We start from the raw sequence: 16,897 nt of genomic DNA, 5'->3' as shown, positions 1-16,897 counted from the left end.
CCTCTTTGCAGTGGAAATTTGGGCCCCTGAGCTGCCCTGAGGTGGCGCCTGTGCTGCCCCCCCCAAGTAGGGTTGCCACCTTTTATAAAAAATTTTACCGGCTGCTGGGGGCGGGGCCTCAAAAGGGGCAGGTGTGACGTCAAAAGGGGTAGAGCATGATGTCAAAAGGGGCGTGGCCACGCGACAGAGACCCGCGGTCGCTAGAAGAGGCAAAAAAAAGGAAAGTTGCAGGGGATTGGGGGCAGGCCGAGGGCTCCTTTTGATCGTATTACAAATTTACCGGCAGCTACATTGCCGGTAAATTTGTAATACCGGCCCCAGCCTTGGCAGGTATTTTAAAATACGGGGCCAGGTGGCAACCCTACCCCCAAGTGCATCTCTAGGACAAACAGCACAATTGTGCTCTCTTGCACTAGAAGAGCCAGATTTCAGGTGTAAAAAAAATGGGTTTTTGTTCTCTATGTCCCTTTACTTGGAATTGCATTGGCTTTGCAATTAAACCTTGAATTAACCCACCTAAAAAAAATTCATTAATATTAAACTATTCTTATCTCAATCACAGCCAGGCTATTGATTCTGATTGATATAAGCAAGAATGCATTATGTTTCTGCTTGAGTTCATTTCAACTCAAAGGTGGCAGTAACTCCAGGGTACCCACTGCACCTGCCTAAAGTGAAAACTCTGCCTAAATTGAAAAAAAAGAGCCCTCCCTCCCAGGACTGCCAATTATTTGCTCTGGGATATTGAGGGGGTGGGGCAACAGACCCAAATACTGTGCAGCATTTAAATGGCTGCTGCACCCCCCCCCCCCAACATACATTTACATTGCTGTACTCAACTTATTGTAACTATGGTCCTTGTGAACTAAAAGTGGTTGAAGGGAGGGTTTCCAATGCAGGAGCTTTCTGGAGAGGCATTTGCCATAAGGAATTAACCCCTGGGACATTCATGTTGCTCAAGAGAATAAATTGCAAAAGTGCTCTTTTTCTGCATATATATATTTTTTTTTATGAGACTTTCCTTTCCTTTTAAACATAAAGTGCAAGCCCCCTCCACATTCAGCAGGGCTGCATTTTCGTGGTTAGGATAAAAAATAAGAAACAAGACATGGTATCATCTCATATTTTAATTAAACATTTATAAAGAGGCATTTGAAGCCATACAAAATTACAATATAAAAAGGCATTATGCTCTTTCTGCTTTATGGACAAAAATATCAAAATAAAATCTTTTGAAATATGCATTGCACCAAATAAGTAGAATATTTTTTATACAATAAAAATGCACTTTAATGATACATATTAACAGGAGGAAGCTTTGCGTTTTGTGTAACTTAGGATCTGTGCAGAGTACACATGCCTCTGATGCTACATCAGTGCCTTGAATGGTCCTGTTGGATAGAGGTGTTCTGTAGAATCAGGCTGAATGTACATTGCACCTGAGTTCCAATCTCTGACATATTATATTTATATATTCTTAAGTAAGAAAAAAAAAGTGTGGAGTGATTTTAACACTGTACCGGCACTGGACAATGAAAATTTCAGTCTCTTTTCACATTAACTTGATCTATGAACAAATAGCACCATTGTTTTTAAAGCAAAAGATTCCGGGAGCATTACGGTAAGATTGTCAAGCACGTTATATTAATTAGCAAATTAAGTCCTTCAAACTCAGGAGCAATGAAAGGGTGAAACTCAGTCAGTGTCGCGGGCTTATGTAGCGGTGAAGGTGTTAATGGGTTACAAGCAGCTGAGATTGCACAGTTTCTCTGTTATATTATGCAGTGTTTACAAAATACTCATACCTTCAGGTTATTTACAGTGGTCACAGAAATTTAATAAAAACGAGCAATACACAGTAGGAAATAATAAGGTTTTGGACTGAACTATACATTATTGAGCAAAACCCAAAACAGGCTTAGATGAAAAAAAAATATTTATAATAACAATAGCAATAATACAAATAATGGAGTGTATATTCTCAACTGGATAATATGTGTTATCTATTAGGAAATGTATATGGAACCAGAAGCATAGATATCTTTAATTGAGGGATGCTGCATCACCAGTCCAGTGTTGGTGAGCACGTGAGAAATGCCTAAGGACAGGTTAGAATAGATATTTGCTGCTTTCACTCTGCCCATTGCAAGTGCATTCTACTTGCCTAATACCTATATATAGGTGATTATCCCAATATATTGTGGATCAACTGGATCCAGTGTAGGTTACAGCTGCATTTGCCTGCAATCATCCCAGTAAAACATAGAACATTTTTCGAGGACCAGTGTGTTTGGGCAATGACTAAACCAGTAAGTGCAAAGTGTGCACTGGACAACATATGGCCTCCCGAAGGCTGTTGGCTTTGCCAAGAGCTGTCACCAACACATTTTGATGGCTACTATACATGTTACCCATCCGTGAACTAAAGTCACAAAAATGATTTTCTAAAAGCTAACAAAGCAGCTTTATACATCTTCTACAATTGTATATATTGATTATTAAATATTTAGACATGGTAGGGCCCTGTCTAGATAAAAGTGCTGTTATTTAAGGGTTGTCCATCCTGGTATCCTTCAGTTGCTGTGGAATGGGAGATTCCAGATTAGATTTCTGGGAACAAGCCTATAACCTCAGTACTAAAGAAAAGTCTAGACAGCATCAGGAATTCTGTTTATCCGAAGCGATTCTATTCCTCAAAATCAATAACCGAAATGCAACATTTGCAGGAGAAATCAGCTGCGCTGAAGTATATCATAGCACATAAAGGAAACTGTTTTACATACACACCGCAGTGCAAGTTTTACTAAGCTCAACTGAGAAAAAGGTTTTAAAAAATGAAATGTTTGTGTTTCTTGGAGTCCAAGTTTTATTTTCCCTTTTTTTGTCAACAGTGCCTATTTGAAACAGTCTCAGTCTGTTACATCTCTTCTAAGAGGAATTTTGAAGCTAGTAAGCTTTTGCCCAAACAGTTGACTTAACAAATTGTTCTGTGATTCAGCAGTCCTGTAGTTTAATGGCTCAGTTGGTTTTATGTTTTGGCCCAATCTGCGCCTATTCGAAACACTATTTGAAGAGGAAGTGGAGCTTTTTGGAGCAAACGGATGCAAAGTTTTTGTTAGAAGTGCATTTTTGCTTTTGTACTCCCCATTACTCAACTTAGAGTTCTGTTTTTTCTGGTTGTGGGCATCAGTCATAGCTTTTTTAAACTGGCTGTTGTTGCCTCCTGAGTTTGGCTTGGAATGGTGTCGACTCAAAAGAGCCTCATCTTTCATCTCTGAAAATGCTGAAAGACCATTAGTCCACTCGGGTTTCTTTAAGTTCCCGGTAGTCTCACTCTTCCCAGTGCCTAGTAGTTTTATCTTTCTTGCTTTCCCATCACTAGAAAAATTCTCCTGGGAGCCAGAGCAAACCTTAGCACCAATTGTCTTGTGCTCTTTGCGGCTCTTTGGGTGCATCTTGGAGGGCACAGTTGGTGTTATTTTGTCAGAAGATTTGATTATATCCACATTTGCATGCTTTAAAAGGTATGTTTCTTTTTTAGCAAAAGAAGATGTCTCCAGAAAGGTTTTTGCTTTTGGTGCACATGGCTTTAATGACTTCTTTATTGCATCTTCATCACAAACAGCCGTAACACTCATTTGACTGTTTATCTTGCTAGTTACATGACTAACTGACCTATTCTTTTTAAGGCCTTTGGAATCTTTTAGTGACACATTGACTTCAGGGACAACTGCCTTTTCTTTGAGAAGCAAGCCAGAGATGTCTGCCTCATCCACTGGAACTGATTTAATGGTATCTTCTTTGTCAGACTTTATAATGTCACTCTGGGAGCTGTCTTCAACAGATATATCTTTGTTTGATGTAGACAGTTCAGCAGTTTCATTAGAGAGGAATTGGCAAAACATATCATCTGTGCCCATTTGTTGGCATTCTAATTCTGGCACATCAACTGTCTCTTCCACCTGTTTAGATGAGATCAACATTTTCTTTATTTTTGGACTTTCTATATTTAAAATGGGAGGTTCTGTGTTGTAATCCTCCTCACCATTCATAATGGGTTTATTGCATTTCACTGTTTCAGTAGAAGAGACCATTTCACCATTTAACTTCTTCATCATCTCAGCTGAAATATCTTCCTCTTTGTCTCCTTTGTCTTCATCAGTTTTCATTAGATTGTCAGTAACAGGTGACATGCACAATGCTCCCATGTTTAGTAAACTGTCATTCATGAGTCTTTCTTCATGTATTATTGGCATATCAACCTGCATATCTTCTATTTTCACTGCAATGTCTTGTTCACTTTTACTGCTCAAGTCTGTGTTTATTATTAATTGGGATGAGAGGGACATTTCAGAGTAAGCAGACTGACCTCCGCTGGTTTTAACATTAAAACAGGTTACTGTAGGAGGCGAGTCTGGTTCACTTTCACTAATAAGTTTTTGTTTTTTGTTAGGTGGGATTTTTTCATTTGTAAAAGCTTCTTTTCTTTTCTCTCGGACTTCCTTTCCAGAAGTGCCTGGTCTCACAACTCCCCTAAACTTAAAGATCATACTGCCCCCAAATAAATGCTTTTCCATGTGTCTATCATACTGCTCTTTCTTAGAAAATGTGTAGTTACATGTGCTACAGATGAAGGATTTCTTTATCACATGCATTACATCGGCGCATAATTCACATGCATAAAGGGTGGTGTGCTTTATTTCAATCTCTTCTTCAGCCAGGTGATGCTTGCTGTTAAGATGACTCCTTAACTCCTGCACCTCATGGTAAGAATTGGGGCATCTATGGCATAAATACATTTTCTGCAAACTATGAACCACTAAGTGTCTCTGTAGCTTAAATGGCTTTGGAAATTGTTTCCCACAATGATGGCAATCTCTGGAAGGATCCTTGCAATGGGGGTGAATTGCTAATTTTTTTTTAACTGTGTCACTCTTTTGTGTAGTTTCTGAAGGAGCACTGACCGAAAGCTTTACATGGACTGGAGCGGGTGTAATATTTTGGATACTCTTCACTTGTTCTTTTTCCACCACTTGGTCATCATCATCTTTGTTATCTGCTTGGTTTTGTTTTTTGACTGATGGGCTTTTGTCCTCCCCATCGGGTGTTTTTGATGGCTTACTAGGTGTTCTATAAATGAAGGTGCTTAGGAATGTCCTAACCATACTGTCTTCAGAAAAACAGCCAGGTATCCCCATCACAGATTTCTGCGCCTGACCTTTCCTGGCAAACTGTGTTGCATGTTCTCGTAAGTGTTCATTGTACATCCAAACATCAGAGATTTCTTTTAAGCACATTCCACAGATCCAGAGGCCGGCTTTATTTTTTGAATGTTTATCTTTTAGGTGATCTCGTAATTGTTCTCGAGAACTAAACTTTCTCTGAACACACATATAGCAGGTTGGTGGAGGTGATGGATTATGAGTCAATTTATGGAAATCCAGTTCACCCAATGTTAGAAACCATTGGAAACACACTTTACATTTGTATTGCTTATCCTTGGTTTTGATATTCATATTACCATGTCGTGCCTGTCTTTTATCACCAATTCTATTTTTGCAATATCTTTTCTGTTGATCTCCGTTAGTTGTTATATCTTGAGTATCTATATCAGACTGGTCAGAATCATCCCCACAAGCACTAAAAAAAGACAATTCACGCATGTCAAACTTTGCACTAAGCATCTTCATGTCAATTGTAGGAAACTCTGGGAGACTTGTATCTTCTGACAATTTGCTGTTATAGTCATCATCCAACTCAGAATCTCTCATTGGTGCAAATGAATCTTTAGATCCTCCAGATGAATTATACAGGCTGTCCTCAAAGCATACATTTGCCTCTGTTATTTTTTGGCTTTCCCCAGTCAGCAAAGGCATATGATTATTTTTCATGAAATGACCTGGAGATGTTGGCATCATTCTTATTTCATCCACATCAGTTCCTGTCTTCACTGGACTGGTGTGATCTGTATGAGGTTCTGCAGTTACACTAAGGATGCCATCACAGATTAGTGTTGAATCTATGGAATTATTTCTATAATTTACATGAGAAATATGGGTTGATTCTGGCATATGTTTAATGTCTGGTTCAAATTGAGGTATCTGTCTTTTAGCCTTCTTTCCATAGACTCGGGTACACTTTCTTCTGATAAAATGATCATCTCTTGGAAAAAGTTGGGAAAATGTGTTATCATCATCAAACAAGCTATGTAGATCTTGATCTGCTTCCTTTGATGCATTAGAATAATCTATATCTTTAATATCAAGGTTCTTTTCTAAACACATGCCATTTGTGGATGACTCTTGATTAAACTGAGTTTCTTCATTTAATGGTATGCTTTGAACAGGCTCTGTATCACGTACATCATTTCTTGTTTGTTCAGGTTGTTCATTAGCATCTTTTTTCCATATCTGTTCACCAAGCAAAACTGATGCATTTTTTTTCAGATCTATAGCGATCCTCATCACCTCATCAGCCTCAACAGAAAACGTTTCAGTAGTAAATGGCTCCACCAAACTATTTTCAATACCATTTTCCACTTGCTGCTTATCATTATTTGAAGGCTGGGGCCATGCATTTTTGTCTTCAGTGGAAGAAAAACTTTTTGGTTGACCTATTGCCTTTAAAAGATTTGTTTTGAGCATGTTCAAAATATCATCAGAGGGAACCTGAGAATCAGTGTATTTGTTCACAGGTAGCTTAGCTTTTCTCTTTTTAACCTTGCCATTTAGTTTGTTTTTGCAAGCATCTTCCAAGCTATCAAGGCTATCAGATTGACTTTTAACCTTTTTTGCCCCTTTTGGTTTTGCTGATAAAGCACTGTCATTGGAGATCACATATGGATGTGGAAGACCACACTCTTGCTTTAGGGTTTCTGTGAATGAATTATGAGCAATAGAGTCAGTGTTGCATGTTTGCTGTTTTAAGGCTTTGACGGGTTTTTGTCCATTTTGGTCATTGTGGCCCAAGTTATGGATTGCAGAACTGGTTTCACTTAGTGGAATTTCTTTTTGCAGCATGACTGACACATCATTTTTTGTGTTATGCTTTACAGCTTTGTGCCTTGTCAATCCTGTTTTCGATTTAAAAGCTATGGAACATATATTGCATGTCAGTGACATTCCAGTTGACTTCTTGTCTTTAATTTGTCCATTTCTGGATTGGATGCCAATGCTTTCTAATATTTCTTTGCTTTTATCACAATCCAGAATGCGCAAAATAACAGAGTCCATATCGCTGGTGCATTTTATTTCAGTTTCAACACATGTACTAATATTTTCAGTTATTGCTGGATCTTTGGAAGACTGAATTAATCTTGCATCTGTTGTTGCCAGAGCTTCATGATTTCTTAAGCCTGCAAACTTGGATTCAGCAATGTCCATTAGGTCACATGTCAAAGGTGCTTCTCTGTCTACACTGTGTAATTCACAGTCTATATGGCTATTGTCAGCTGTATTGCTCCAGTTGCATGTAATAGATTCATGCTTTTGTCCACTCATTGAAGATTCTCTAATCATTTCCAAATCTTCTGTAAAAAGTTGGGTCTGGAGGGCTGAAAATTGCTTATTGTTATCAGTTTCAGCATAAATTAAATAGCCATCACTGGCAGGCATCGAATGACACCTGAGCAAAATATCTGCAACAGGATTAGTCTGGGGTTCTTTATAGCTTGAGCATAATAGTTCAGGGCAAAAGCATGAAGGTAAGTTTTCTTTAGAGACTAAGTCTTTTAGTTTTGTTGGCTGTGTCTGACACATCCCTAAAGAAGAGTCAACATATCTGTTTTCATTTGTATAAAGAAGTGCATCCGTCCCTTCAATTATATGTGCTTTTGCATCTTCACCTTTTACTTGACACTTTGGGATGCTTTGTAACACTGTATTGTCTTGATTAGAGCATGAAACATTATCTGTTGCTGAAAAGACCATTTGTTCAGAACCATCCACAGGAAGATGAGGGAAGGCATCAAAACTCAGCTGTGAATTTAATGAGGGCTCATTAATGTCTTGAAGCTGAATATGATATTCCAGGCTGCCTTCTTGCAATGCTTTCAGATGACCGTGATGCAAGGGAAATTGAGCAGATGGTTCCTCAACATAAAGAGAAGTATCAGATTTTTTATTGAACTCTGTAGTGCTACCCTTGCTGATTTCATCATTTCCCATGAAAACGTCTTTTTCTTTTACCATATTCATATCCTGCATGTGACTTTCTGGGTTTAAAAAGGCAGAGATATCTTTGGAAGCCTTAAAAGTTTCATGATTATTTGTATCTTTACTCAATTTTTGTATGTCTGTATTTATTGTATAAGGCAGTTCATATTCTTCATGTTGGGGGTCATGAGGAGAAGGTTTATCTGTATTGCTTGTTGCGGTAGAAGAACTTGTAAATGCACTCGTTTCAGCTATACATATGAAAGAGTTTGAATCTATTTGTTCATTTTGTTTTGATGATACTTTGTTTTCATTTGTGTCACATGGATTCTGATCATCTACCTTTTGTGGTGTTCTTATCTGCTTTTCAGATCCATTACTGAGGCCCTTGTTTTTGTGGTCTTGTGTCCCACGCTCCCTTACAACATCAGCAACATCTGAACATTTATTTTCTAAGTTATGACATGAATCAGCTTCTTTTGATGTTGTACTGTTTAATGACTGATGAAGTATTTCGGAGTATGGTTCCTCAGCTTCTAGTGCATGCAGCTGTTCAACAGGTGTTTCTTTTAGCTCAGCTGTTGCAATGCAGGTGTCAGAAGCCTCTGTAGAAATTGTTAGTGTATTTTCAGTGACACAGAGGGAATCATTTTCCATTTCTAACTGAGACCCAGCATGGGAGGATGTAGGTAACAACAATGGAAAGCATGGTATCAGCATTTCTTCTTCGTTAGTTTTAGCCGTCCTTGCAACAAATAATTGGAGCTGTTGCAGTGGGTTATCTATTGATTCTTGAATAACTGGTAATTTTTCAGAAACAGCACTTTCTTCCTTTACCAGAACTGGCATGTCAAGGAGAAGCAAGTTGTTTTGGTTTGTCTTTTCACCACTTACATGTTTCATGCAGCTTGCAGACTCTGGAGATTGTTTTTTCCTACACAAGCTGTTTATTTCATTGCATCCTAACTTTACTGTTGAACCAGGGCTATCTGATCCAAATAATGAACTGGGTAGTCTGTCATCAGATAAGATTGCCTTGTTCTCTGATGTGTTTGTTATATTTATTAGAGGTGCACTACTATCTTGCAGATGAAATGTAGAATTTGTTTCAGGACCACTGTGAAATGGTTCCAATTCTGGTGGATCATCAAAGTTGTCATCTAGTTGCTGCTTGTTAGCAAAATCTTGGCTACAGTTATTTTGTATGACATCAATTTTTGTAGTTTTATTGTTATCATTTTCAGGAATCTGATCAGTTGTGGTCACAGTTTTTATCATGGCATCGTTTTCAGAAAAACGTTGATTCTTTTGATTGTGGGTGTTAGGTGAGGATACATCAGGCATGGCAGTGGGGGGAATAAGTGTGTTAGGGAGAGAATTTGGTTCTTCTTGTAACTCTAGGTTTAGTGGTAACTGATACTGGCAACAGTTGTCTGTTGAACTAGAAGAATCATGTGTCCTTGTTGGTTCATGGTCTGTAGAATTAAATGTCTCAAACTCTACAGAGCAAGTCCAAGGACTCTTGACATTCCCACAGCTGTCTTCAATATTTTCAAGTGGCTGACAATCCTGAAGTTTAGTTTTCATATTGACAGTAGTTCCGGAGCAATTAATGTCATTTTTATTTGCATGAGTTTCCTTAAAATACATGTTCTTTTGTTTCATTTCAACTGAATTTACTGCCATGTTTTGAAATGGGGCAGAAGAATCTCGAAGTTCAAATCTGATTGAATTCTTCAAACACATCTGAGAAGCTGCCTCACTGTGCAGTTTATTAGTCTGAAGCTGGCTTTCAAGCTCTGTAACCAATCTTTTAATTTCTAAATCATCTTCTGATATGGTATTTATAAATGCTGTATTGAAATCTGTGATTGTTTCTGATAAGGTCAGGGAAACTGGTCTGGATGAGCCAGGAACTTCATCATATTTCTCAACACCTTGGCTATTTAAGACTTGAAAATGGGCTATGTTGTTAGATAATATTGTGGAGGCTTCTTCAGTCATGTCCCAGCCCTTTTCTTGCAAAAATTGTGGATACTGCTGTTCAAAGCCTGCTGATTTCCTTACTTGATCATCAGCACACGTAAAATCAACATAACTGTCTTTTGTAGGTTGAGCATTGGTGTACAATGGGGACTCAAAATCTGACATAGGTAACTCAGCAAATAATGAGGGTGAATCAAATGAAAGTGTAGATGATAACTTGCTCTCAGCATTGTTTTCTGAAGGAAAGGATGCTGAATTAGAGGACTTATGCTCAAATGTTTCATTGTTGCTCTTCAGAGAACTTTGATTTAGATACACCTCATCCATTTGGGAAGCAAGGCTCTGATTTTTAGAAAAAATGTTATCATAAAAACTGGGCATGTCTGCGTGTTCAGGGAATGTTTGATTATGATGGATATAAGTCTCTTGATTTTTCGTGGTTGAGATAAGCTCTACAGGATCTGCACTGTAACAACCTCCAGCTATAGCAAAGTCTTTAAGATCACTATGTAGTCCTTCTTTATCATTTACATTAGCATCAGAGAAACCCATGCTTAATGCAGAGTTAAAATCTGCAGAAAGACAGGTGGAATCCTGGAGTTGTGCTTCTTGGAAGTTAATGGAATGTTTTTGAAGGGAAGGATGTTGCTGTGATAAATTATTTGCATTCAGAATTAGATCTGGAGGATGGATCCCTTGTGATAATGTGTTGGTTACAACAGCTTTGTTAAAAGAGCTTACTCCTTGTGCTTCATCTGCTGTTTTCTCGATATAATGACTGTCAGTACATTTAACAGAGTCATTTTTATTGGCATTTTCATTTTCATAATTTTGCTGTAATTTACCTTTATCTTCAAAATTTGTTGAATGACTTAGCTTTGTTTGATAAGCCTTCGAGCCTGCAAGTAGAAACCTAGCTGATCCAAACTTTTTGGTTCCTTTGGAATAATCCATTTGAGATTTTGTTGTCTTTAATAAAGGTTCTTTGCATAGAGGTTTTATAGCAATATTTTGGGTGGATACATCCAAGCCATCATGACTTACTAATGCATCCTGCTCAAATTCAGAATCTGTTCTTTCAGTGCTCTTCGGACTTGAACCTATTTCACTTGAATTACTTGTGCTTTGGTCACTGCTGGTTGAAGACTGACTGCTTCTTCTCCTAATCCTATTCATGTCTTTCTTCATATTTCTCAAATCTTTATTTTTTAATTGAAATCGTGTAGCCTCTCCCACTCGCCAAACCTGGTCTTTGCTTTTTGTTCTTGGTCCATGATGATCACGATTGAAAGTATATTTTAGTTTGCCATTTATTGTTCTCTTTCCTGATAAAGAAGAGATGAAGGTGTCATCTTCTGAATCTGAAATGTAGTCATATTCCCCAAATGGATGCTTTTTAGTTGCAGGAAAATGTCTTTCTGTTACTAAAGAAAACTGTCCGTTTTTATTGTTTTTCACATGAAGCTTATGAAGCTTATTTTTCTGCTGTACAATTTTATGAATTAACTCTTTACTCCATGTTCCATTGTATGATTTTTTTTTCTTTCCCTCTTTAGAGCTTGGCATATGTGGCTTTCGATTCTCAGTTGTGGAAAAATCTGGCAAAGATGTTTTTTTATCTCTCCCTCTTTGAGAATCATGGTGCTTTTTGTTGTCATATAAAATCTCTTGATCATTCTTTTTTATACTTATTTTCCCTTTTAGTTCTGAATTAAATGTCTCTTCATCTTTACATTGCTTGACTAATTCATGATCTTCCATTATTTCTGGAGTATTTTTTACAATATCTGGTTTCTCTGTTTCAAAATAATATGGGTGAATTGGTTCACATTCAGCATTTTTCTGTTCACTTTGTCTCTTTATTTCATTCCTGTGGTTACATGAATGTTTTATGTCTGAATTTTCCTCATGGATGTACTGAGCTTGTTTAGTTTGACCTTGCTTTTCCTCTACACTGGTATGCTTTATTTTGTGTTCAATGGGCTCTTTTACTTTATAGGTCTGACCACATCCCACTGCCTTTGGTGTAGATGGATCATCATCAACAAAAACATCAATGAAACTGCTGTCTATTTCTGCATTGTCTACTTGAAACTCTAATCCATTTAATGCTTCTGTGATTAGACTATCAAGTTTGGCATCATCCATTTCTAATGTGTCACAAGATGTTAGAGGCATACTGGATGTTATCTGAAATGTATTTTCAACTTTCATTGACTCATCCTTGTAGTCCCCTTTGGTATCACTATCAAGAAAATAATCAACAGCTTTGTTGTAGCCAAATAATTGTTGGTGCATTTCCAGTGGACCTTTAGAGAGCCCTGAAGTAGTCTGAGTTGCCTTTAGGGGATCCACAATTTGTTTTCTGACCTCAGAAGTGTGTATGAGATCCTTTAAATCATTCTGAGAATTGACATTCATACTGCAATACTGGCGATGTTCAAAAAAAGAAGACAAATTGCTGTAATTTTGATCACACTGTTTGCATGTAAGGAGGACATCCAACTGGTCCAAATTTGCACTGCTAAGTGAATTAGCTAGCAAGTGGTAAAAGTAAGGTGGAGGTGGAGGAGTTTCAAATTTTTCCATGCAAACTTTGCTAGAACCATTGCTTTGCTTTGTGTATTGACTTTCATGTGTATTTTTAAAGAGATGTTCATCCTTGGAGGCCTCTGTTAAATAACTAAATTGTTTCACAGCCTCTGGTGGGTGGTATATAAGAGAATTTGGATTTGACGTATCTGTGAGATGGAATGTCTTTCCTTCCACTGGAAGGCATGGCTGTTGGAAATACGGGGAAAAGTTAAGTTTAGATTTTTGACTTTCATCAGAACTGGGATTCACAGGACTACTAGAGATAGGTGAAAGAGATGAACAGGTGCTTCCAGAGACTGCATTAGTAACAGGTGAAGGAAGTGGAGATTCACATGGAGACACTGCAGCTAAATTCACTGATTGGTTGTTATTGTTTCTTGCAGATGGTGTGTGTTGTACCTGTTGGTTTATTCCAAACAACGCACCTTTGTTTCTTGACTCACATATTTGTGGACTTGCATCTTTTGAATTGTCATACATAACAACATTGCTGTAACTCTGTCTAACTCCATCAATTCTCTGTGTAGATATCCCCTCTACTGTTAGGTTCTTTTTTGTGTGATACTCTGCTGAATTCATTTGTTTTATACTGTTATTGCTCCACTCAGGAGTGGAAGCAGGATAAAGAAGTTTTTGGTTTCCAGTGTGCCTTTGCAACTCCATATGATTATGGTTTGTCACTGGAGACATAAGGTGCACTTGTTGCCAAGGAATTTTATCATGTTTTAAATGCTGTCTCTGATCAGGATTAGATTGGCATTGATATGGTACAAGCTTTCCAGAAGAATTGGCAAAAGACACAGAATTTTGGTCCATGGGTAGAAATGTCTTACTTCCTGCATCCCAAGTCTGAGGTAATCTGGAAATGCTATTATCAAAAGCTACAGATCCTGTATTTCCATTGTTATAGGCTTTACTAGGGAAGTGCACTTGATTTAGAGGATCCTGTGGCATATTCCTTCGTAGTGCATTTCCTGAAGTCAGAAGTCTTTGACTGGGTGCAAAGTCTTTAGGGGTAGGCTGCCTTTTGCTGCCTAATGTTGGCATACCATTACCATGTAAACTTAATTCATCATTATTAAATACAGATTGATTTTCTTGAAAAGTGTTTTGTGTTTGCTCTATAGCACCAGAAGAAGTTATAGCACCAGATGAAGAATTAGCACCATTGTGATCACTGCTATGTTCATTCCTTCCTGTGTAACATGGAGGCGTTGGAGAATGTTGAGAATCCTGCTGTGCATGTAAAAATGGAGCTTGTGGAGAAGGAAGAACATATGTCCTGCTGTCTACACCATTGTAAGGCCCAATACTATGTGGATCATCTGGTCCTTCTCTTGATGATGACTGAAATGAGAATGCATTGTGTGCTAACTGGTTTATTGACAGTGAGACATCTGCAAAGTCCTGGCCACCAGCATTGTTACAGAATGTATTACCAACAGCTTCCTGCAGTGCCTGATATGGATATTGATACCGCATGGATCCAAAACAATGAGGATCTGACTTCTTGCCCTCAGGAAATGTACAACGTTTTTGATTTGACACACCATAGCTATTAGCTCCTGGAAAGTTTTTTTCGGAGGGATGCCAGGAGTTTCCATTTTGTTGAAACTCTAAAAAATGCAGCTGAACATTAGAGCTGGAAGTTTCATGAGGGTTGCCCAGCGGTGGCTGAAGTTTTAATCCAGGGTGACTCCTAGAAGCTGAGGTATAACTGGTGGAGGTAAGGCTTGGACTGGACTCCTGGAAACATCGATTGAAGCTAAGGTCCTTCTGCTGTTGTTCTGTCTCCCTCTCAGCAACATTAGGGACATGGAAGCGGTAACTTCCTGAGATAGATCCTTGATTAACTTCTAATTTTTTAGGTGGTGTTACCTTTTGCTGAGGGTAGGCAATCCCAATGGTAGGACTTGGTCTTGAATTTGTAATATTAAGTCTGCATAGCTGATACTGATTGCGGTCTCCCTTTCCAGATCGCCTTGTTTTGTCTTTCCCCCTACTCTTTCCTGTGGGAGAAAGTGGGTTGCTTCTACTATTAGTCCATGAAGTATCACTTGAAAATTTTGGTCTGTTGTGCAATAATTTGAAATCAATCTTTCCTGCTTGTTGTGGTCTTATTATGGCTTCCCTCTGATTATGTGTCTCTTTGTCCCTTCCATTTAACTGAGATGCTTTGTTTGCTGAACCAGATAAGGTATTTCCACAAGTGTCTGATGTACTACTTGTTGAAGATATCACTGTTTCATTATTGTTGAACTGTTCAAAAGCTGAGTCACTTTCAGAGTCCTTGCAGTTTGATTCCTTGGTGCTGATGGCATATACATGTTTTGTCTCTCCCGTCATGATTCAGCTCAGAAGGGATGGACAGCTTGATGCTTTGCAAAACCCCTAGATTTGCACATCTTTATTACACGTGGGTTTTGGCCATTCATTCTTTATAATACTGAGCCAGGACTCTTCTTTTCCCTTTCATTCTTGCGTCTCGGAGTACCCAGGAAAGCATCACCTTCAGTATATAAACTGTAGACCTAAAATAAAGGAGAGGTAGATAAGTATATTGAATCTGCAAACGTGAACTGACTTACTTATTTGTCCTTAAATGTTATTTTTTTGTTCTTAGAAAAATGAACACTATCTTCTCCATGTTTAGTTTATTAGCTTATGTTGCAGTTTCCCTTTCAGAGTTTATTCAGTACACAAAAATTTGTAAACTTTATTGATAGTTTGACCCTAAAAAATTTAAATATCTCCTTCCAGTGGTTTCTTAAGCTTACTTTTCTGCATGTATTACTATATTTCTAACATGTTTACTATTCAGACTTTCATGTGATATGGGTTACACCAAGAAATAGAAATATATATTTTTCAAAATGTTTTATTCGCATTTTAAAAGTACATAATTGCCGTCATCAGGAGGATACAAACAAGCATAATATGTGTGATATTGCAAATCAATTATACGTGTACTTAGCAGTCTTTACATTTTTGTATCAACGTCAATTGTCAAGGTTATTTGTTAACATTATGACAATCCTTCAAAGTCTAATACAAAAAATTTAAACAAATTAAACTATAACATTATAGGACAGAACCTGTCTATAGTCCTTTCTGCCTTGGGAGCTATCTAGAATGGTTACATTACACATTAAATACTAAGGTGAACAATAGGGTTATCAGTCCCATATCAATATACATTTTGCAAAATAGAGAAATAGTGGGGTTGCCAATTAAATTCAAAGTTAAAGGACCAGTAATATTAAAAAAATGAAATTGTTTTGAAGTAATGAAAATATAATGTAGTGTTGCCCTGCACTAGTAGAACTGCTGTGTTTGCTTCAGAAACATTACTATTGTTTATATAAATAAGCTGCTGTGTAGCAATTTAGGCAGCTATTCAAAGGAGAAAAGGCTCAGGTTACACAGCCGATAGCAGATAAGCTCTGTAGAACAATGTTATCTGTTATCCATTATTTATCCTGTGCCATATAGCCTTTTTTCAATTTCCGCCATTGCTACACAGCAGCTTGTTTATATGAACTATAATAGAGTTTCTGAAGCAAACACATCAGTTTTACCAGTGCAGGGCAACACTACAAGATATTTTCATTACTTTAAAACACTTTCATTTTTTGGTGTTACTGTTCCTTTAAGCTGTAACAGCTTTACTGCCTCATGTGGAAAATTGACATTCATGGCTTCAGTTTTACTGTGATTGACCTGGAGTCCAGATAGTGTCCCGAATATATCTAAAAGTCTATATAGATTTGGAAGGAAAGTCATAGGGCGTTAGAGACGAGTGTTAAATTGTCTGCAAAGAGACTTACTTTGTGATGAACTCCTACCACTTCCATTCCCTTTATATCCAGGTTTGATATAATCGCTGCTGCTAGTGACTCAATGGCCAAATTGAATAATATCGGGGACAATGGACACTCTTGACGTGTCACGGTAGATGGGGAAGACTTTTGATGGGAATCCCATTAAGTTTACTATAGTGGATGGATCCTGACGTGCACCCACATCAGGGTATTGTTCCAAAATCCCACTTTCCCAGAGCGTTATACAAGTAATCCCAATGTAGGGAATCGAAGGCTTTGCAAATGTTAATGTAAGTAACATAGTTTTAAGCAGTGCCTGATTTTGAGTGTGGGGCACCCCTA

General features: G+C 37.8%; 1 protein-coding gene across 3 annotated transcripts in view; it reads right to left on the bottom strand.

The window, feature by feature from the left end:
• Positions 1-1,112: 1,112 nt before the first annotated feature.
• The window catches only part of znf469.S (zinc finger protein 469 S homeolog), a 354,800-nt gene continuing 339,015 nt past the window's right edge, over positions 1,113-16,897 (bottom strand). For all 3 annotated transcript variants that reach the window (XM_041561203.1, XM_018240459.2, XM_018240460.2), the window contains one exon: positions 1,113-15,265. In XM_041561203.1, coding sequence (XP_041417137.1) covers positions 2,910-15,080 — 12,171 coding nt within the window. In that variant the 5' untranslated portion in view covers positions 15,081-15,265 and the 3' untranslated portion in view covers positions 1,113-2,909. The remainder of the gene's footprint in view (positions 15,266-16,897) is intronic.

The sequence above is a fragment of the Xenopus laevis genome, chromosome 4S (assembly GCF_017654675.1).
Source record: "Xenopus laevis strain J_2021 chromosome 4S, Xenopus_laevis_v10.1, whole genome shotgun sequence".
NCBI lineage: Eukaryota > Metazoa > Chordata > Amphibia > Anura > Pipidae > Xenopus > Xenopus laevis.
This window is presented reverse-complemented; position numbering and strand designations above follow the sequence as displayed.